The sequence below is a fragment of the Patagioenas fasciata genome, chromosome 12, assembly GCF_037038585.1.
Source record: "Patagioenas fasciata isolate bPatFas1 chromosome 12, bPatFas1.hap1, whole genome shotgun sequence".
NCBI lineage: Eukaryota > Metazoa > Chordata > Aves > Columbiformes > Columbidae > Patagioenas > Patagioenas fasciata.
In genome coordinates this window covers 9,150,338-9,173,772 of record NC_092531.1, presented here as the reverse complement: position 1 = coordinate 9,173,772, position 23,435 = coordinate 9,150,338, and the positions used below count along the sequence as shown (strand labels likewise).

General features: G+C 39.0%; 1 protein-coding gene across 8 annotated transcripts in view; it reads left to right on the top strand.

Annotated features, from left to right (window-relative positions):
- TLN2 (talin 2) overlaps positions 1-23,435 on the top strand; it is a 163,241-nt gene that overhangs the window by 75,148 nt on the left and 64,658 nt on the right. For 4 of the 8 annotated variants that reach the window (XM_065847858.2, XM_065847857.2, XM_071813814.1 and 1 more), the window contains 15 exons: positions 3,286-3,349; positions 6,879-6,983; positions 8,823-8,978; positions 9,873-9,974; positions 12,090-12,166; positions 13,823-14,003; positions 14,406-14,519; positions 15,162-15,270; positions 15,959-16,167; positions 16,991-17,089; positions 17,971-18,138; positions 19,625-19,919; positions 20,695-20,861; positions 21,879-22,007; positions 23,289-23,402. In XM_065847858.2, coding sequence (XP_065703930.1) covers positions 3,286-3,349; positions 6,879-6,983; positions 8,823-8,978; positions 9,873-9,974; positions 12,090-12,166; positions 13,823-14,003; positions 14,406-14,519; positions 15,162-15,270; positions 15,959-16,167; positions 16,991-17,089; positions 17,971-18,138; positions 19,625-19,919; positions 20,695-20,861; positions 21,879-22,007; positions 23,289-23,402 — 2,089 coding nt within the window. Of the gene's footprint in view, position 1; positions 3,062-3,285; positions 3,350-3,508; positions 3,619-6,878; positions 6,984-8,822; positions 8,979-9,872; positions 9,975-12,089; positions 12,167-13,822; positions 14,004-14,405; positions 14,520-15,161; positions 15,271-15,958; positions 16,168-16,990; positions 17,090-17,970; positions 18,139-19,624; positions 19,920-20,694; positions 20,862-21,878; positions 22,008-23,288; positions 23,403-23,435 lie in introns of those variants that run through there. The other 4 variants (XM_071813816.1, XM_071813817.1, XM_071813818.1 and 1 more) reach the window with 4 other exon arrangements.

The following is a 23,435-nucleotide window of genomic DNA, read 5'->3' as shown; positions in this document are numbered from 1 at the left end:
CACTTCTAACTTCTAAATTTGGGTGACCTCAAGTGTAACTAATGTTGAGTTGCCACAGACTAAATGCATTTTAGTACTCCATGCAGAGGTAATCAGACTGCGTGTTTTCTCTAGCGATCTCCCTGTGAAAGGAACCTTATTACACAAATCTGCAACCCCAAGTGATGAGGGGAATTTTGGCAGTGGATTGTTAGGCAGCCCAGGGCACCACCTCCCCCCAGGGTGCCATTTAAGTATGCAGCTGGATTCCCTAACCACCTGGTAATGTGTGAGATCTGGGATTTTGTTCTTAGAAGTCTACTACTGCCAGCATTTAGTAATGCCATGTGTGAATTATGCATACATCAGTATGTATCACAGATGTTTGATTTTCTAGGAAAGTACATGAATGGAAAGATGCTTTGTCATTTGAATAAAGTTAATATTGCTGTGTGTAGAGGTTAAGTTTTCCAAAGCTGTTAGTGGCGTTAATCAGTTGTTCAGATTCAGCCTCTCACGGCGTTGTACAAAAGGAGATCACAGTATCACAGTATCTAGAATTGTGCTCTCTTTTTCAGAGGTGGACTGGAGTCCTGCTTACAAGTGACCCATCCTTAAACCTTTATTGTGATGCCTACTTTATTGCTATCAGCAGGGCAAGTTTAGTTTGATATTTTGAGATGTCTTGTTTTTCTACCAATTTTAATTTTTCTGTTTGGTTTGCCTGCACTGGAATTAACTTGAGGGCTGGAGTCTCAGGAAAGGAATGCAGGAAGGTTAAAGAAAGCTATTTACTGCACAGCCCATTAAACCTTCCATATATATGACAGTCATGATACCTTAACCGGATGCACAAAACAAGGGGCACATATTTGGTTTCTGTCATGTTTCCACTAGCTGAGTGCTCGGTGCTGACTCTTAGACTTTCTTTGTGAGCCTGAGCCTGGGGTTTACTCTATCACAGGGAATCGTTTAAAATGACAGCTTGCTTTGGAACATGCAGTGCTGCAACATGGGTTGTTTGAAACACTTCACTCCTGAAAGGTTTTCCTGAAGTAGCAGTTCAGTTATGCAAACAGACCATGTGAATAAGCATCCTTCAGTTCCAATTAATAATCAGCTTTTCTTTGTACTGTATGTTTGTTTGCTGCTGATGGGCTCATGAACCTTTCCTAATAGAGCTACTGATGTCTCCAAAAATCATGGAGACCCTACGTAATAGCTTCAGTGTGCTCTTAGTTCTTATGCCCTAGAATTGTGACCAGTTATGCAACAATCTTCCTCTGGGAGTTGTCCATTGTCTACTTATTCTTCCCTTCTCCCTCCACTCACTCAAGAATATTCCTGCAGCAAACCTTTAGGGTATTACTTCATGACAAGTGTGGTAATGATTTCAAGAGTTAGGTGTTCCCAGCAAACTTAGCCAGCAAACTGCTGTACAGAATTCAGTTGCTTTTCAAATAAGAAAGTAATTATGTTTCATGTTAACTGTATACTCTAGCTCAATATGTGAAATGCATTTGGGAGGTGTCCATTCACTCACCATTGAAACCTGAACATGCTACAGATTCCCCTAAGGAGAGTCTTGTCAGCTCACACAGAAAACAGCATGTAACAGAGTAGTATTATTTCATGGCATTGTTCTGAAACAGCTTAGTTTATTTTGCCATGTCTGTAATATGTTTATACAGAGAGATCTTTTGTATCCTTTTTTTGTCGTTGATAAATGATTCTTGGCACAGATGAAGATTATTGCCTGTGTCTTGTTAGCCCTTTCATATTTGTGGTTGGAATTTCCTTGAAGCTCATGCCAAAATAAGTTGTGAAAGCTCTTAAACTATCAAATGGCAAATAGTCTTCCCTTCATGCGCTTCCTCATACAGCTGGAGTTTTGTATTGTACCTACACTGTGTTTAAATTTGCTGCAAGAATATCTAATAAAGAGCTCATACTGTTCATATGCAGATAGGAAAGGATCAGCTAAAACTGCCCACCCCTGCTCTTTATTTCCAAGCATGCTTGGTGACCCGTAAGCTCAGTTCTTTAATCTAGCCTATTTTACTGTTTTAAACTGTCTTTCTCAAGAACATTGGATATACCTTTATGCTAATGAAAAACACTCAATATGTTGGCATGGGTGTATAATTTTTTTTAAGAACCATAGGAACAAACAGTAAATTCAGTTAAATAAACACTGCTTGCTATTAGATTTTTTTTTTTTAAATTGAGTTCACTATTGCGTTGTCATAATGTGTAATTTAAGAGATTAAAGAGGGCTAAATGACAATATGTCCCAGGTGGTTTTGCTAACTCCAGTAAACAAGCTGCTACAGAAAGTGAAACTATTGTTGCATCATACAGGATATATCATGATTACAGGTAGCATTAAAATAATTTCAGTCTGTTTACAACTAACATTTCACCTTTTCAGTTGGGGTGATTACTTGTCTATTGATTGAAAATATAATAATAAAAGGGATACAAGGAAAAAAGTCTGATCTAACTGCCAGTTACATGTGCAAGAGTATATCAATTGGTGCTTAGATCGTAATTGATACTGATATGTCTTCAAGTTGGGGGATGTTTGACTGAGATAAATGGTTTATTTTATTCTACCGCACAGAGGTACAGGTGAGGTGTTTAAAGATTCTTTCGGACTGGATTCTACTATGGAGTCTGAACTTGTTTGGTTTACTTTGTGTTCGGAGCCCCTCAGTATGTGAGTGCTACAGAAATTAGGACTGGTAATTTATGGCTGGTTTTGAGATAGTGACTGTTATTAAGTATCCACTTAAAATGGCTTTGCAGCTTTTCAGTAAATTATTAGTGTTCTAACATTTCTTGGAAGACATAAAGGAAGAACTTGGTCCTGCACATCAGTAAATCTAAGTGCTACTTTAAAGTAATAGCAGTGTCTCAACTCAAACACAGAGCTGGCTCAAGCTTCAATGTCCCCTTCTTCCCCCAGATGACAATATTTAGATGTGAACTCCTCTGGACCACTGAGATTGATTGTATAGTTTAAGAATGGAAAGTGTCACAGCTATTATTTACTTTTGATGACTTTTCAAGACACGAAGAGGTATTACATGGGGATGTAACTAAAGTGTTTTTCTTAATTATGTAAGCTATTATCTTACGTTCAAACTACTTAGCCAGAGTTTTGTTTCATTGTATAGGTATTTTACGCCTGTTTTAGGAAGCTTGGGGGACTTATTGCCAATAAAGGAGCATGGAAAGCGTCCCTCCTCAAGAAGGCACCATTAACTATGGAAATGTTGGTTGTTTTGTGTTTTTTTTTTCTAGCCTAAAAGAATTCCTGCCTAAAGAATATACCAAACAAAGAGGGGCTGAAAAGAGAATATTTCAGGTAATTGTGAGGCTGAAAAACCTATTATAGTTTCACTTCCTTTATAAGAATAACAAGCTTTCACAGGTGTATACTCTGTATATACTTGAACTATATAACTATCAGAAAATTAAGTGTAAAGTATCTGACAGCTTTTTTTTTTTCTTTCTTCAGCAGATTTATTGTCCTGATCCTTTTTTCTTCACTGATGATTATTCAGTGTACTTTGTTGAAGGGGAGAGAGTGAATATTGAATATTCTTAAGACCTTTTTCTCAGTTGCATTAAAATGTAAGGATATGTATTTGTACTAAAATAGAAGCCCATTTAGGAAAACCAGTTTTAATTTCATGCCTTCATTATTCCAGTGTGAACTTCAAGTAATACAGAGTTCTGCTAGCTAATGCTTGGGTTCAGTGATGTTACTGGGAACCAGTTGGAAAAGACAAGCAGTTGAGTATAAAACGTGCTGATGCTGTTGGGAGTCATCTCAGAGTTTTCATACTGTAGATGCACTAAATATTTGTGCTTACTGGAAGAAAAGTTTGGCAGTACAATATAAGCTGAAAAATTCTGAGGTCAACAGCTGAAATCAAATCGTATGGTTTCTGGAAGGACATTCCAGTGATTTGTGATCTCAACTTGTGAGACAAATTGAAGAGCAAGAACAGGTCACATACTTCCCCACGTCTGTTACACTCCTCATCTAGGAATTCTGTGACTCGGGAATTCTTTTCTACCTAGAGCTTGTAGTACTTCCATGTAGATGAGGATGACTAACACTGTTCTGAATACCTTTAGCTGGTGCCAGTGATGTTGTAGTTTAAGCAAAAAAAAAGATTCACTTTGGAGTATTGCTGTCATGCTATTTATAGCATGTGATTTTTTGCCCATGTCCTAATATAATCTATGAATATTATCAGTCATTTCATACTTTGGTGCATGGCCATTAAATTCATCAGTGAGGGCACTGATGCTGGGCAAGGATACAACAGCAAAGTAGGATCAGGAAGGTGTCTTTTGGAAAAATCAGCTGTTCCCCTGAGTTATGAAATTCTAGAGTTTGGCAAGTGATTTTTGCCAAATATTCCATCTGCAATGCTGACATTTGGCCTTCTTGCTCTTTCGAGATCCTGGTTGTATTCTTTGTGCTGAACTTGACAAATATGATCAGTCTATGCCTTTGGGATGCAAAAGAGGTTTTGGAGTTGCAGTTGCTCCTCCCAGGGCTCCTCCGTGGAACATTGTCAAGGTGACAACCAAACTGGAGTCGGGAAGTGTTTCCCATGTCCTTGGTGCTCCCCCTGCTGCCATCAGTCAGCATGGAAGAGGTGGCAACCAGCAGTTCAGAGGCGTGTGAGGGGACACCTGGGGTGTGGTAGGGAATCCCACAAACCGTATGTAAATTCAAGACGTTGGGATAGGATTTTCAGCAGAACAGTCTGGGGTAAAAGAACAGATGCTGAGATGAAGTTTGAATAGGCAATATTGGTAGTTGTTGTTTCTTACAGGTAACAAAGTTTACTAATGAATAAAATGTTTAAACAATAAATAGAAATTAAGTTTCAAGACACACCTGGATGAGTATTTCAGGATGAACGGTTTAGAAAAATCCTTGCTTTTTCCTCACCTGTAGGATTTTTTTTGATGAGTGAAAAAATTGTGGATAATGGTGCAACTGGCAAAAAAAAGCCAGTCTGTTCCTGGGGGAAAAAAAAAGGTGGTGGTGCTTTTAAATGGTTTTACAAAGCCAAGTAAACAGGCATTACTTGTACAAAACGAAATGGTGTCAAATAGCAGCAATACCTAGAAATTTGAACTGTTTCAGGGGGGATTTAATTGTACTTTCTCTGCGGTACAGATAGAATGGATGATGGTGAAAGAGGAGTGTTCCATTTGCACAGGTGTTTTATGTTCTCTGATGTGAGGAATTATGGGATTTGCCAAGTCTTGGGAAATGGGAGAGGTGCCGGAGGACTGGAGGAAAGCAAATGTCACTCCAGTCTTCAAAAAGGGCAAGAAAGAGGACCCAGGTAACTCTAGACTGGTCAGCCTCACCTCCATCCCTGGGAAACTGATGGAATGAGTTCTCCTTGGTGCAATCTCAAGGCATATCAGGGATAAGAGGGTCATTAGGGGCAGTCAGCATGGCTTCACCAAGGGGATGTCGTACTTGACCAACCTCATTGACTTCTATGAGGACATAACAAGATGGATGGATGATGGCAGAGCGGTGGACGTGATCTACCTTGACTTGAGTAAGGCATTTGACACAGTCTCCCACAGCATCCTCACAGCTGAACTGAGGGAGTGCGGTCTGTATGATCGGGTAGTGAGGTGGACTGTGAACTGGCTGAAGGGAAGAAGCCAGAGAGTCGTGGTCAATGGGGCAGAGTCCAGTTGGAGGCCTGTGTCTAGTGGAGTGCCTCAGGGGTCAGTACTGGGGCCTGTATTATTCAATATATTCATCAATGGTTTGGACGAGGGAATAGAGTGTACTATCAGCAGGTTTGCTGATGACACCAAGCTGGGAGGAGTGGCTGACACGCCAGAAGGCTGTGCTGCCATCCAGAGACCTGGACAGGCTGGAGAGCTGGGCAGGGAAAAATTTAACGAAATATAACAAGGGCAAGTGTAGAGTCTTGGATCTGGGTAGGAACAACCCCAGGTTCCAGTGTAAGTTGGGGAATGACCTATTAGAGAGCAGTGTAGGGGAAAGGGACCTGGGCGTCCTGGTGGACAGCAGGGGTGACCATGAGCCAGCACCGTGCCCTTGTGGCCAGGAAGGCTGATGGTACCTGGGGTGTATTAGAAGGGGGGTGGTCAGTAGGTCAAGAGAGGTTCTCCTTCCCCTCTACTCTGCCCTGGTGAGACCACACCTGGAATATTGTGTCCAGTTCTGGGCCCCTCAGTTCCAGAAGGACAGGGAACTGCTGGAGAGAGTCCAGCGCAGGGCAACAAAGATGATGAAGAGAGTGGAGCATCTTCCGTGTGAGGAAAGGCTGAGGGAGCTGGGGCTCTTTAGCTTAGAGAAGAGGAGACTGAGGGGTGACCTCATTAATGTTTACAGATATATAAAGGGTGAGTTTCATGAGGATGGAGCCAGGCTCTTCTGGGTGATGAGCAATGATAGGACAAGGGGTAATGGGTACAAACTGGAACACAAAAGATTCCACTTAAATTTGAGAAGAAACTTCTTTTGAGTGAGGGTAACAGAACACTGGAACAGGCTGCCCAGGGAGGTTGTGGAGTCTCCTACTCTGGAGACATTCAAAAGCTGCCTGGATGTCTTCCAGTGTAACCTCATCTGGGTGTTCCTGCTCCAGCAGGGAGATTGGACTGGATGAGCTTTCAAGGTCCCTTCCAATCCCTAACATTCTGTGATTCTGTGTGATACCATCTTGCGAACATTTCTAGCCAGTGTTTTTTTGAATATTTCAACTGTAATGATTATTAACTAAGCATCTTTAAACAGACAAAAGCTATAACCTTTTTCTTTTGTTTCCTGAAAGCATTGTTTCTGCCTAAGTGATACTGAACTCTTGTTACAGGAGCACAAAAACTGTGGTGAGATGACTGAAATAGAAGCCAAAGTGAAGTATGTGAAGTTAGCCCGTTCCCTGAGGACTTATGGAGTGTCATTTTTTCTTGTTAAGGTAATGTAGATCTTGCTGACAATATTCATTGGTTGGTTATGTATTACCTCAAATTCTGTATTAAGCAAAGGTCGAAGATCTTCTTTCATCCTTCTTTCTGAAAGCAGCATTTGGAAAAAAGTGTACGTTGCTAATGGGACAGAAAGTAAATTACTTCTCCTGCCAGGAAGAAAGTTGAGTGTCCTGATTTAATTTCTTTAAATTGACATCTCTTCTTTTTTCTTTTGATTACCAAGTGCTGTCTTCAGAAAAACATTAACAAAGAAATCATAAATTATTCCTGTTTATAAGTTTAACGATAACATGAATTGCATGCTGAATACCTGTATCTGAAGAACAACCTCAACAGCTGCATGATCTATTTCTCTTAATTCTTACTGAAAAACAGGTCATGGTATTAAGGCTGTTGAAGCAATTTGGTATCAAGATACTGACATTCTGTTGTGAAAACGGAACTGAAACATTAGTGCCCAAGTATTCAGTAACCACTGACACAGAATGGAAAGGAGGCTAAACTTAGGCAGATGTTTTCATTCTTAGGTTCCCACAGTTACAGTACAGAGTCTTTGCAGATAGCTGAATATCGACAGGTTGTCTTTTCCTAAAGTACTTAATTATCCACAAATTCTAGTGAAGCCGATAGAAGGTGAAATTACAATGAAAGTTTATGTGTGGAGGATGATACTCTTCATATGTTATGCTTTGAAAGAGTTACTTTGTCTTGCTTCCTTTATGGGAAAATATCTTGTTGGGGCATTAGTGGTGAAAGGAGTCTGAACTTTCTAACAAAGCTTGTTCAGCTAAGTTGCATTTTAGAAGCTATACTCAATTTATGTTGTGCAGTTTTCAGTAACCAAAATAATAAAACAAATAAGCATGCATATTTAGAAAAAACTGCGAATTCAGTGGGGATTTAACATAGTATAGCTGACCTTTATAGCAAAAGGTAAAAGTATCTTTGTGTTTTTCATTACTATCTTGCTTTGTTTTGTCATAGGTTAAAGCAAATAGTAACTGTATCAAGTAACCGTGTCATGAAGCTTCTGTTGGAAAGAATAATTGGTCTTTTAAAAAGCCTATCAAATGGCCTGCTATGTAAATAGGAATTGATTTTTTGTGGCCTGGATAAATTCAAGGAAATGGGACATGTGGATTCCTTTCTATTATATGATGGATTTTATGTAGCAAATTGTTAGCTTGGGCCTGCGCTCTTCAGCCTTGGAAAACAAAAAGGGCAGGGTTTCCAGCAAATAAGGAAACATCATCTGGCAGCCCCCTGTGATACTTGCGTGGGTTAGGATGTCCTCATGGATTGAAACTAACCAATATTTCAAATCCAAAATATAGAACAAATTATCTTGCCTAAATTATCAGCCACAGTGGGCCTTCCTTTTCTTTCTCTCTCCAAAAATTTTGTAGAGAAATGGTGAGGGCAACCTACCTTCTTAGCCCTCCTGATGCCAGTTTCCCATTCTGCTTCTCTAATATGGTTTTTACAGAGGTCTTGGGTCTAGAATAACTGCTGTCATACTTGGTTCTTTTTTAAAGTAATTTACAAAGATCTGTTATCACAATCCCTAAAATGCTTCTGTTTCCTGGAGAAGGGAAAAGAGGCCAGTGTCTTTTGAAGTGCATGGTAAAGATCCAGTAAAGACCAGAGCTTCTTAATGCTAATACATTGCTTGCAAATCACTGTCTGTGATCAGACAAATTGAGCCTGGAGTTTTAAATACCCTCATCTGCATGACAGTTGGTTCCTTTTGCCAGTATATTCAGTCATACTTTTCCCTATGGCAAGCTCTATTTGAATGAAAAACACTCTTTTACACCTTGTTATAGGAAAAAATGAAAGGCAAAAACAAGCTGGTTCCTCGTTTACTGGGTGTCACCAAAGACTCAGTGATGCGTGTAGATGAGAAGACCAAGGAAGTGTTGCAGGAATGGCCACTGACAACTGTGAAACGCTGGGCTGCCTCACCTAAAAGCTTCACACTGGTAATTTTTTGTATATATTCAAAAGAAGAGGGATCTATGTGACAAGGGAAACAAAGATGGACTTAGAGTAATTTCTTCAATGTAACTCATTCTACCTGTAATTTTCTAGCATTATATAAAGTCACTGAGTCCTAAGCTATTAAACTGGCCCATATTGGTGTCTAGGGTCAATCTGTATTTTGATGTTTCTAGACAGGCCAGTTCCCCAAAAGTACTGTCTAAATCTGCCCTGTGCCTAAACACTACAGCACTTAAGAAAACATCAATTATTGATATCTTCTCAAACCCTTATGGTGTTTGCCATTCATAATGCACTTTGTGACTTGAAAGATGTGAACATAAACAAAGCTAGATGGTTCATTAATACTTTTGATAGTTATGGATTTCAATAATTTTCATGTATGTGATTTTTTTTTTTTTTTTTTTTTGTTATTTGGTCCATAAGAGACGTGCAACAAGAGTATTTTGGATATGAAAAGGTGGTTTAAAGTGGTAGAGTAAGAAGCAGTGACTAGAAAATTATATTCACTTTAATCATGTGCATCTGATTTCCAATTGCATGGGTGATTATGCTTTAGAATAAGATTCTAAAGATTTTTCTCCATCCTTCAGTGACTGAGTCTGATAAAGTCAGAGTAAGGATCTCTTGGTCCTCTCTCATTTCAACTTATGAAACATCTGTGATTAAGCTACAAAAAGAAGTGTTCTTCCCCTTTCCTTCCTCACCCCTCATATAGACTTGTTTACAATCCTGGAGCAGTTTCATTGTCTATGCAAATGTCTACACAAACAATCTTTAAAATTTGAATTCTCTTACTCATATGGGGTACTGTTTCTTCATTGATTACTTTTGATTTTCAAAGAGGTTTTTTTATTTTAACTCTTTTCCTTCAGGATTTTGGTGAATATCAGGAAAGCTATTACTCAGTACAGACCACTGAAGGCGAACAGATCTCTCAATTAATTGCAGGTTACATTGATATCATCCTGAAGAAGGTATAGTATTAAGATGACATGTAGTAAAAATGCAATAAAAATCACTGTACAGCAGTGCAAGAGCTCAAATGTGTGCAAGCTGCAGTTTTCTTTCTCTCATGAATTCAGTGTTGTACCTTATGTCTTGATGGTATTTACCTTTACCTTTAAGTAATATAAGCTTTTTCTGTTAAGTGAGTGCTTCTGGAAAATATCAAAGCTGTTAACTACCGGGGTAGTACAGGTCAGGCTCAGTACAGCGCGCCTGGCCTTCATTTTTTCTCTCTGAAAGGTGAACTTTGCCAACAAATGTGAAGCTGAATGGTCATTCTCTAAGCATGTTGTATAGAAAAGTGTTTTAAATAGCACTGGTTGCTCCTTGACAGATTTTTAGTCTGTTAAGGTTCAACCAAACTGCATCATTATTTGCTGTGATATATTTTAATAGTAAAATAAAAGACAAAGGTAAGCAGCTTGGGATAATTTATTGCCTTTGTTCATGCAAACAGTGTAGGATATAACATCAAATATTATGTAATCAGAGGTCGAGGAGGATTACCAGAATTCATCACAGTACGTGCCTTTTTCTCTGCTGTCAGTCTAAGATGTAAAAAATCTTAAACTGCAGGTTTCTATAGATGATTCAAAACGTCATTCTAGCTCTTAAGCTTCGAAAGTAGCTTTGCTCTCTAATGCCAAATGAAAGCAGCATCCCTGTCTTGATAGAATACAGATGTGTGTATTTTCATTCCCTTCCAGTCCTTTGATTTCTTCCTCACAATCTGCTGATTCAGCCAGTTCTAAAATGAATGAATTAGGAACATGTTCAGTAACCAACACTCATGATGTTTCACGATGCTATGAGAGGCATGCAGTTTCCAATTGTCAGTCCCAAGTTACCTCCGCGATGTGTGCCTTGAACTATGGTTTATTGCTCTCAGTTGCACAATGTTAATTCTTGGTGTGTTTTGGACTGTTCCAAAATATTTGCTCTGATGTGGATTGTTTGTGCAATGTTTTTCTGCTAGAGTATTATTGGTGCAATACTCCTCACCTGAAACTCTTCTTGTCCTGCAGTTTTAGTGATAGGTCATTAATCAGTTAGACAGGGAACCCTGAACTTGAGTAACTTTTACCATGTTTTAATCTAGATAATTTTGGTTTTTACTTCATATTAATATGGAAGTAAGGCACAATCTTGACTAGAAATAGCCCGTTTCAGTTAATCCATAAACTCAAACTATAATAGAAAGAACTTTGGGGAAAATTGGGGGGGTTATGTGTGTATAGATGTGCATGAAGAGTTCCTGTTAAATGTACCAAAGGTCACAGTGGATGTTTCTCTATTTATACATGTATATATTCAGACTACAAATCACGTAAGATGGCAAGCAGACAGTATGTTTGCACTAGGTCACAAGTAGAAATGGACTGCTTTTAAAAGGTGCTATTTTTGTGACTTATGGTAGTTTCCTGTTGTTTCTGGTTGTTTGGGCTTACTCCCCTTGTGTATAGTTACCTCCCTTATGCCACTATAAAAAAGCACCTTGAAAAGTCACATGTGCAGACTGTCCAGAAGTTTTGAACTATGGTAAAATAACTTGGATACAGTATTAAATTTACCATCTTTCTTATGGTTCTGTATCTCCTTGTGGTAGGTAGCACCATATAGTAACATTTCCGGATGCTAAATATGACTTGTAGCTGAATTCTAGTTAGCTGAGTCAGCCTGCTGTTCCTGAGTTAGGAGAGAATGGGAAAGGGGATGGTTCACGTTCTGTCTGTGCTGGGATTTGTTGTAGTTACTTATCTGTCACTCCTCAGAACAATTGTTCTTCTTTCTGTGAGAAAAGACAGCACTTCTGTTCTACCACTTGGTTCAAAAAGGCACCAATAGGCTTTTTTCCTTTATGCACTCTGTTTGCCAGAGCTTAGAAGTTGGTCTGTTAGATGCTGAAGGGCACCTCTTCGGAGGTGGAGGTTATATGGTTGTACACTGCCAAACAGTGTGGTGTTCAGCACTGGGCAAGACTCTGTAGATGATTTGGCTAGGCTTGTGATAAAAAACAAGGAAATGGTGGAGCAAAAGAAAAAAGCAACACATGTTTAACTTTTCTTTTCTTAATTCCCCTCCAGAAACAAAGTAAAGATAGATTTGGGCTTGAAGGTGATGAAGAATCAACCATGTTGGAAGAATCTGTTTCACCTAAGAAGTGAGTGTATGCAACAGGAGGCAAGAGTCTTCACTTCAGAGTGATAAGCTTTTAGCTGTGGTAGCTTTTTTCAAATGAAATACTGCAGTTACTACTGTTAAAGAAAAAAAAAAAATTACAGGATATTTCAGTAGAAGGAAGTACTATCCCCAGGCAATTCAGCAGGCTCCTAGCTTTGTTAGAGGATTAAAGAATAGGTATTTGTCTTCAAATTGTTGGTTAAGGTGACCAGCAGTGGTACCAGTTTGTGGTCACTTGACCCTTAAACAAAGAAACTCAGGCTGTAATTTAGTAAATTGCTGGGGGTGGGGAGGGAGTAATGATGCAGAGCTGAAAATTCTGTATTTTAGTTTTCATCTTCGTGCAAAGACCTACGATTTACAAGGTTGCTTGTGTCTGCTGTGTCCATGGTTTCCAGTAGATTTTACTCCTGTCAGTTTAATTGTACACTGTATCATGAACAGACTTGGCTCATTTCATCAAGTCACTTTAGACGAACCAATGAGATGAGTGGTGTGGGTAAGATTTTAGTACTAGGAGGTCGGACTATGGTTCTGATGGGAGAATACAGAAAAAAGAGCTGTCCATACTCTTGAAAAGGAATGTTAAATCTTTTCTTGCAGTGAAGGAATAGAAAGAGGTTTGTGACATTATAAGCTGTAATGAGCCACTCAGCTCTCTTGTTGAAACTCTAAGGATGGCAGTGTCAGCAGCGTGTATGTGAAAAATCTATTTGATTTATTGTTAAACATAAGGTTTATGGGAGATAGACTTGTTAGATACTTGGTGTGGACTTATGTGAAATTTCAACTTTTGATGGATCACACATGTTCAGAAATGCTTTCTTTTGACATTGCCCTTTTCAAATAACTTCCAGAATATACTGTTAGCTAAGTGCTATGCAGAGAAGCCCAAAACTTGTAATAGACAAAACCAAGATTTTTCACAATTGGAGTTATTTTTTCCTCAGTAGGTGGTTGTTGTTCAAGCCAGAATTCCTGTCAATGCTTCTAGCTGTTAGAGCTTGAATCATATTTAAATATGAGTAGTATATCTGGCAAAGTGGTTCATGACCATGGATCACAGTAATTTTATTATTCTTGAAAGTATCCTGCCTCTCAACCCATTATTATTATCTGATAGGCTGCCAGGTTATTAGCAAGTACTGCATGTGCATGTGTGTATAGAGGGAAGAATGAATGCTAGTTTCTATCCCAGATGTAGCAATTGCTTGCCAAACGCGTCTCCACAGAGTTCATGCTTCTATCTATTTTCTGTTGATTGACCTATGATACAACAGAAACAAAGCAGTCATTATGCCATAAACCTTATTCTGGTTCTGTCTGTCATTCATGTTAGAGCCATTGTTCCACATACACCGAAACTGTCCATTGCCTGCTTTCCTTAGAGCCTGCTCATCAGTGCTATTAATATGTGATCTGTCACAAGCCCTAGATATTTTTTTAATATGCTAGAAAATGGTTAGAAAAAAAAGACTGTTTTCCAGCTTCACCAAATGTTGTGAAATGCAATTTGAAATTCTAAAGGAAGAACATCTGGCAGAACTTGATTTGCAGTAGCTAACTAATTTCCTCTGTGTTGGATTTTTTGTGTGTGTTTCTGTTTGGTTTTGGGTGTGTGTGTTTGGTTTTTCAGATCTACCATCTTGCAGCAGCAGTTCAACCGAACAGGGAAGGTGGAGCATGGCTCTGTGGCACTACCAGCTGTTATGCGTTCAGGGTCCAGTGGCCCAGAGACTTTCAACATTGGCATCATGCCTTCTCCCCAGCAACAAGTCACAATTGGTCAGATGCACAGAGGACATATGCCCCCGCTTGTGAGGAACCTCCTCGTTTTGCATTTAAACCTTGTCTGTGCTACAAGTAGTCAGAAATAGCATGTTATACATATTACTAAGAGCAGGAGGAGGCTATTGAGTAGGGCTTCCTGGCTGTCCTACTGAACACAAGTTTGGGACATACCTGAAATATTTAGGGTATTACATTTTGATCTCCTCATTTTCCTTAAAGCCATCTATCTCTTCCAGCCTTCTCTTCCAAACAACTTTGAGGAGTGTTAGAGAGCTCTGATTTCTATTGTACAAGGGAAGAGCTATCTGAAATGACCTGGGGTGGTGGTTGGATTGTTGTTACTCACTGTCTCTTCATGAATATGTAACATATGCTTAAAGTGCCACTTGGAACATAGCACGCAGTCATTGCCCTGTTCTGCCTTTCAGACCTCAGCTCAGCAGGCCTTGATGGGGACCATTAATACCAGTATGCATGCTGTCCAGCAGGCACAGGCTGACCTCAGTGAAGTCGATAACCTACCACCTCTAGGGCAGGACATGGTGAGTTTCTCTAATCCCTTACAGAAATGGATCCTAATGCTTTTTGGGTGTTCACAGGTCAGTTTAGTCCAGTTCCTGGATCTAAAGTGATATGACTAAAGCTTTTAAAATGAGATTTAAAATGTTGTGCTTTCTAACAAACTCATGTTCAGTGTTCCACCTAACTCTAATCAATCTTCCAAGATTAGTTGTAGCAGGCTTCCTTGCATAACCATCTCTGGAATCTTATTTGTTTCGTATGTGTATGTGTCTGCTATGGGCAATATTTATGGTGGGGGTGACTGTGTCCTGGACACTTGAAAAACAAGAACACAATATGATTCTGTCGTTCCTGATCCAGGTTAGGACAGGAGGACAGATCAAGAGTCTTGCTTGTGGGGGACTGTCAGTCAAGTGTTCAGCTTCATGGATGCACAGTTAATGACATTTACTTTAAAAGGGCAGCTGTTGAAATGTGATAGCAATTCTGTAGTGAATGATTCAGCGAAAGAAAATGCTTGCTTTCCTGTTGTACTTTACAGGCTTGGTTGTTGTCCCATTTCAGTTTTAAAGATTCATGAAGGGATGGCAGATTTGCATAGTATCCTCTCTTACAGAACCTCACAGCAATCCTTAACTCTTGTTTTTGTTATTGCTCTGCAGGCATCAAGAGTATGGGTTCAGAACAAGGTTGATGAATCAAAACATGAAATACACTCTCAGGTTGATGCTATCACTGCTGGAACTGCATCTGTTGTTAACCTTACAGCAGGTAAATTTCCAAGGGAAGGATTTCCTTGCAGTGTCCTACTTATTTATCTGTCTAGTTCAAGTAATATAGAGACTGAGTATGAGGCAACTGGAGAAAAAATTTCTTCAAAATACCCTAGCGGATAAGCGTATTGGCACGTGGAACAAACTCTCTGCCCCTCACAACATAATTTTTGTACCCTCATTTTGTCTCTCGAGCTAAAGGTGCAACCATTGATAAAGACAAAATGCAGCTTGCTTCTTCAACAGGTAGGTAGGTGGTGGTGGTAGGTAGATGGTGTTTGCAAGGTTACTACAAAACAGCATTATTATCTGACAGGTGTTAGAGACAGGTTATGCGTTCATTGACAGTCATTTTTTCTTCAGCAAATTACAAGTTGAATATTGGTTTACTTTGGGTTCTTTCAATGTTGAAAGGTAGGTGAAACTGTGGACTTGTCAGCAAATTGCATTGAATGAAGAGAAATTCTATGAGAAGATAAATTCTTATAGAAGAAGAAATGTAGAAATTGGAAACATTATAGCATATATATTTTTTGAAGTGACAATGAAATTACTTAGTAGGCCTTGCTTGGCTATCTTGAAATTTTTCGTTTGTCTCTCACAAGAGTTTAGCTTGTGGTAGTTGCCTTTTTTACCCTCTTAGCCACTGGAGCATTCTGATAATGAAAAAAACATTTGCTTTACAGGGGACCCAGTTGACACTGATTACACTGCTGTGGGATGTGCAATTACAACCATCTCTTCCAATCTCACTGAGATGTCTAAGGGTGTGAAACTGCTTGCTGCTCTCATGGATGATGAAGTTGGAAGTGGAGAAGACCTCCTGAAAGCTGCTCGAACACTGGCCAGTGCTGTATCAGACTTACTGAAGGCTGTGCAACCTACTTCGGGAGAGGTGAATACATGGAAGCTTCTCAGATCCCCTCTTTCAAGTGTATGAATTTGGGTTCTTTTGAGACATGTTGGCTTCTAAGCCTCACTTGCTCAGTGCCACCTAATGTCTCCTGTGCAAGCAGTTCTTTTGACTGTTTCTTATTCCTTCGTCTCTGTCTTTATGCCTTTAAGTGTTGCACCTTGATACTAGAATGTTCAATGTTACATGCAGAGGTTAATTGATTTGCGTAACAGTTAATTTATCTGGCCACTGTATTATATTTTAGAAACAAATTTCAAACAGTACTATGACTCAATTTAATAGGAAGTGGAGATGTAGTAATTAATGATTTTTTTTTTTCTTGACTATCTTTGTCTACTTTGACATATAAAATTACCAGTTTATCTCTCAGTATTTTCCAAAGATGAGAGTAATACTGACCAGGACAGACTAACTTTTTATGAGTTGGAGTCTACAGACAGTTTGCCTTAGATCTCTTCTCTTCAGGTATTTGTTCTGAAGAATGTGAAATCTCCTGATGTTCCAGACCAGTTGCCATATTGAATATCTATCCTTAATTATCCTTGGAGTTATTATAACAGTGTGTATTCAAGTTCTTCAAAACAATTTGCACATTTTATGAGAGTACTTAAAATGAAAGCTCCGAAATATCATTGTGCAGTTGTGCACATGTAAGAGTAAATATTTTTGCAAAGTATTTCTGTTGTGTCTATCTTTTAGCCATAATGATTGCATACTAATGCAGAAGTTCCTTGAGGAAATCTAAAATTCAAGTAAGCTCATTTTCTTTGAATTAATGTATTTCACTGTTATATTTTTCCAGCCCCGACAGACGGTTTTGACTGCAGCTGGAAGCATTGGACAAGCGAGTGGGGAGCTACTCAGACAAATTGGAGAGAATGAAACAGATGAAAGGTTTCAGGTAATGAGGGGGTTGCTTGTCACTGTCAGAGCTATGCAGCTTTCTAGTGAGGAGGCCGCTGCATAAAACCAGACTTCCCAAAGTATGGTTAGGAAATGTTAACTGTAGTTAGCATCGGTTTCAAGTTTCACATTGTTTACACATTGACTCCATCCCACTGAAAAAACTTAAGTATATAGAATATGTAGCATTTTAACTGGAGAAATGGGAAGATATTTTTGAACTTTTTTATTGCAGGAATTAACACGAGTGTGGTTTTATTTTGCAGCTTCAGAGTTAACTAAGTTATTTTTGAATGGGAGAAAAATGTTCTGGGGTTTAAGACCTGTTTTGAGTTATATTTTAGAGCAGTAATTTATAGGGCTATATTTATGTAATGGAGAAGGAAATATTGAGGTTGGAAATGGCATTTTCAAAAATGGAGTGGTCATTTTCAGTACTGTAAAGCACAATTAAGTTCTTGAATGTAGTATTAACTCAAGTACTGTCTGTCCTCAGCAGTTTGCTCCTTGAGGTTGTCATCCTTATTGCAGATATTTGTCACATGTTTAGTGGTGAACTCCAGATGGTTTTGTATGAATAGGGTATTCTCAGGAAGTGAAGATAAGCACATTGCAATTTGGGACGTAGATTTGTTCTCATGGACTCCGAGCCAATTAAAAATTTGACATTCCAGTAACTTGATCATGTAAAGACAGAAATGGTCACACTGAGAAAACTGTTTAGTTTTTGAGTAATACCCAAGTTTGCTGCTTTACACAAACCAGAATGTTTAAGTTCTAATACAAGAGAACTTCTTACCTTCAGGAAGTTGGTTCTTAATATAAACTAAATATATACCGTTTTGTTCGTAAGATTAAGTTTTCCGTTTATTTTACCAGGATGTTCTGATGAGTCTGGCCAAAGCTGTTGCAAATGCTGCTGCCATGTTAGTGCTGAAGGCCAAGAATGTAGCGCAGGTCGCTGAGGATACAGTCCTGCAGAACAGGGTCATTGCTGCTGCTACACAGTGTGCACTCTCTACTTCCCAGCTCGTGGCTTGTGCGAAGGTGAGGCTAGCAGTGTTGGTGAGGGGACACGGCGTTATTTTCAGTGTATGCTTCTGTGTATTCCCAGCAGTCTTGTGCAATATACTGTGTTACTGTTCTAGCTCTAGGTTCATGCAATATCAATGTTGTTGACGAATAAACTGTCACCTATAACAATGACAATCAGGAGCCCAGAGGATGTGAGGTGTTGCTATAATATCCAAGGAAGGTTCCATAGATAACAGAGACCATCTGATGAATTATTAATTTTGATAAAATAAAAAAGTAAAATATGTTAGTTTGAGAAGCACATCTTGCCTGGGCCATTGTGCAAGTTTTCTAATAAAACCTACAGTAAGGATAGGCTCACCTTATCTAAAGCTAAATATTTAAAAGTTGGTATTCTTGCTGAAAGTAAAGCAGAGTTGTTGATCATTGATTTTAAATATTTTTACACTAATTTACAGTAGCCCAGTTGTTTTAATAGATCCATTGCTTTTAACCGAGGACCGATTTTTCAGTCAAAGGAGTTGAGATCAGACCTCAAATTCTGAGGTCTGCAATTGGAGCATTACATCTCCTGCAACCCTTTCTTTGCCTTAAAAATAGATAAATTATTTTTGAAAATTAAAGAGTTTGCAATTGCTGCTTGAATGCTCCTTTTGAAGTCTGCTGTGCCATCTTTTACAGGGAAATGGGTATCCAACTGTTGTGAAACATCCAGAAGGTTTATGTTAAAATTAATTGCTAATATTAGATATTATATTTTCAATATTTTCTACTTTATTTCTCTGGGTGCAAGGGCTTTTTGTAATGCATATGTATGCATTTTCATTTTTTTTGGACTTGTTTTTGCTTTCTATGAAGTTCTTCGGTATGGGATAAGACACCCAGTGGCATCTTATTTTTCTCATAAGATATGCATAGTTTTCCTACTGCCAAAAGCTGTCTGTGTATGCCTGAACACAATGGGGCAGAGTTGTTTCTAATCTGTAGATTACCAGGTTTACTACTTGTCTTGTGACTTCAGAAGTAGAATGTTGAATAGCTTGTGCCAACCACTACTTTTATTTAAATAAGAAAGAAAAAGAGCTGATAAGAAGGCATTCCAAACCCAGTTCCAATCAAGATTTTATTTTATTTGGAATTCCAGGGTACAGAAGTGTGCCAGTGGATGTAGTTACTCTGGAGGAGTCTGGCCCACGCCTGCTCTCCAGAACCACTGTCTAGTGTTTGCTCAATTCAGCAGCTGCTGAAGAAGCATGAAACAAGGTGGGGGTTTCCATTCTCAGGATCTCAGTTGAGATTAAATTAATGACATGCAGAGCCCAGATTCCTAATCTAGATGTCTGAAGCTACATATTTAAATATTCCCAGGGGTTTCTGTCTAGGCAAAACACATAAGTTACAGAATAAAAACTGAACACAGAAGGTGTTTCACTTGTTAGTAGCTAGGAAACTTGCAAATAAGCCTTTTCTGAACGCTTTGTGTCCTTTCCCCATGCAGGTTGTGACCCCCACCATCAGCTCGCCAGTGTGTCAGGAGCAGCTGATTGAGGCAGGGAAGCTGGTAGACCGTTCAGTGGAGAACTGCGTGAGGGCCTGCCAGGCTGCCACTGATGACATGGAGTTACTGAAGCAGGTCAGTGCAGCTGCCAGCATCGTCAGCCAAGCCCTGAACGACCTCTTGCAGCATGTCCGCCAGTTTGCGAGCAGGGGAGAGCCCATCGGACGCTATGACCAGGCTACGGATACCATCATGTGTGTCACAGAGAGTATTTTCAGTTCAATGGGAGATGCTGGTAAGTTTCTCTAATGGACAGTAACTTTCTGTGGTTAAGAGTATTTGAAAAGAATGAGGCCTTGGACCCAAACATGTCCTAAGTTGATTTGATAGCCTAAAGAAAGGCGAAGGGTTTATTGGTTCAGATCTATTATGAGGGAGTTCAAGTGTATGTTTTAGTGACCAAATGAATTTGCTCTGCAAAGGGTATGTGTCCATTTCAGAAGCATTGCTGTTTTATTTCTATGCTTCTCCGTGACCAGAACCAGAGTCCAGCTTCTTAAATATACACCTTATTTTTGGCCAAAATCACCTAATTGGTGCAGAAGCTCCTCTGACAGAGTTATTAGTTTAGTTTATATTAGGCAGGAGATAATTCCTCAAAAATAACTTTCCCAAAAGAAGAACAGGTGAAAGATGGGTGATTTTTATTAAAGGAGTGAAATCTTGGCTGTAATTTGAAAGCAAAATTATTAGTCTTCCTAGGCCAGGAGCTTCCCTGAATTGTATATTCAGAATTACTCTAAAGTATTAGTTTTTGGTTTTTGTCTTGCTATCTGGAATGCAAATGTTATGTTTTTTCTTTATCTCCACTGTAGTAGTTTCCTTAATTTATGTTGCGACCTGATATTTTGTTTATGAAGATTCTAAGTTATGAACTATTTGTGTATCATTTTCAAGTCAAAAGAGTACTTGGGCAAATGTAACTTTATTTTCATCTTGTTGAGAGGACTTTTAAAACCAAAAATAAAATGTAGAGAGAAGGAAACTAAAAATGTAATTGTATACCACAGGTGAAATGGTACGGCAGGCCAGGGTGCTGGCTCAAGCCACTTCTGATCTCGTCAATGCCATGAGGTCAGATGCCGAAGCAGAAATTGATATGGAGAACTCTAAGAAGCTTCTGGCTGCTGCAAAACTCCTGGCAGATTCTACAGCCCGCATGGTTGAAGCTGCAAAGGTATAAGGAAAATTAACTGAAGCTTAAAATTGTATCGCTATACACGAAGATATGGTTATTTGGATAATAGATAGTTACTTCTGTTCTTTTGGTGTTAAAAACCCTTCTTGCACTGCATTGTTCACCTTTGTGCAGTGTGGTTGGAACTCAAGCCATCCAGGGCATTTACCACCAGCCATAATAGCTGTGATGCAAAGTCTTGTAGCAGTCTACCAATACAAATGGAGCAACAAACGCATAGTAATCTCTCAGAAACATATCTTAGAAAGCTGTTAACAGAGCAACTCTGCCGCTGTTCATCTGAAGAGCAGTTTCTTCCACCTGGGGTATCTTGCCTATGTTGTTCCCCATTCCACTCCCCGCCATTCTCACAAAAGAGGCAAATATCTAATCTTTCCTTTTTGTGCTAGAAACCTATTTAAATACACTAGGGAGGAAAGCGTTCTTGGAATTGTTTCCCAGATCCTGCAGTTAAATGATTTTTACAGATCAGGGCCAGCCATTCTGCTAGGGCTCTGGAAGGTCCATATGTCTGGCCACAGAGCAAATCCTTGACCTTCCAGTACTTTCTCAGACTTCAAATGGAGAAAACCTACTGTGTTAAACCTCAAGGTCTGAACTGTTGTAACTGAAAGCTGTATTAAATTGGGAATTTTTAAAACTGTTTTTTTCAAAACCTGCACTCATATAATTGAAGTACGTTATTACCGACAGTAGTGGAAGCAGTTTGCAAAGGCTTTTTCTCCAACTACCTAAAGTATTATATGAAGCAAATGTTCAACTCCCTTACTCAAAGTACCTGTCAATAGCATATACCATGACAACCTTGCACTAGCAATAAATTTTCCACTTCAAAGTCTTGTAACATTTTAATGTTCTTCTAACATTAAGATAATGTAAGGGAGATAAAGGCTGATGTAGCAGACACTGTCTGGATCTAAAGCCTTGATATTCATCTACATTCTTTCCAGGAACTTTTACTGAGGTTCATGGTTTTTGCTGTGAAATTTTGTGCAGGGAGCTGCAGCCAATCCTGAAAATGAGGATCAACAGCAGCGTCTGAGAGAAGCAGCAGAGGGACTACGAGTTGCTACAAATGCTGCTGCACAGAATGCCATCAAGAAGAAAATTGTCAACAGATTAGAGGTTGGAAACTAGATGAATTTCCAGTTTTGTCAATTTTGATAATTAGTATCTGTAGATAATTTCAGGCAAGTAGAAACGTGTATTTCACTTTAAGCTCAATTCTAGAGTACAAGGCTTGGAATTAGAGATGCCAGCATATGATACTGTAATCATCAGAAAACTGAGCAACTTGTGTCAGTGATACAGTAAGCTGGGATAAAAATTTGACTCAGAAGGCATTTGCTGGTGGCTTAGTCATAAAATTAAAAGAGCCTAGGTTTCAAACACCTGGGCTGAAACTATTTTAACTGATCTATGGGACTTGTCATTTACACAGATTAGCTTTTGGTAGTTTTACTAGTATATCTGCTAGAGTTTCACGTAGACTTCCATACAAAAATGTGTTGAATTGCACCATATCCAATTAAACTTGTAAATTATTCAGAAAATCAAAGCAGCAGCAACGAAAGTTAAAAGCTATATCATAGCTGGTAGCACAGTCAAGGGAAAGTAAGTTAGTTTACTGTGCACTAAGGATAAAATATCTCTGAAGCTGGTCTTGTAGACAAAGTTTGATCTTCCCATTCTCAACTAAAATGTAGAAAAGACAGATTTTAAAAACCAGCCTTTTGTAATTCCTAGTTTCCAACTGTGGTTTTACAGTAATCTGATTCAAGTGCAATGAGATTAGATACACAAGGGGATCTAAGTAGGTAACCACATTTCAGAAGTGTATTTAAATTACTGCATCTACCTAGAAACAAGAATCAGGAACTGCATGTATGTAGGCTTTATAGAAAGGACTTATTTGTTTTGCTGTTATAACATATACTGCCTTACAAAGGAGTGAAATGTGTAATGACAAAAATGAACGTCATGCTTGGTTATATTCAGTGGGCCAATTAAAGTATTGTACAGCATGTTGTAATACCTTGAATGGATTTTTGAATTTTTAGAAGGCCTGTTTTCTCTCGCCTTCTTTGTGAGGAGCTGATTAGGCCATTTCTGCTGTCTTTAACTGACTTCTTTTGGTCTTATTGCAACCAATGCTTTGAAGGAGTAAGAGCTTAGAATTCTTCTAGTTCTACCTTTTTCTTTATTGGCAAGTTAGAGATGGATAGGCATGTCCAGCTCATTTTCATCTTGAGAGAAGAGCAATCCTGAGTTTCCTTAAGGCAAACAAAATTAATCAGGGATATAATGTATTAATCTGTCAAGTTGTTACTGTCAAAGTTACCTATAACAAGTATTTAATCCTCTGAGTTTTACCACTGATTTACCTCTGTTTCTTTTTCTCCAAAGATTGCTGCTAAACAAGCTGCAGCTGCTGCTACTCAGACTATTGCAGCTTCTCAGAATGCAGCTGTTTCAAATAAGAACACAGCAGCCCACCAGCAACTTGTGCAGAGCTGTAAGGTAAACATGCCACAACCCTCTGCACAAACAACT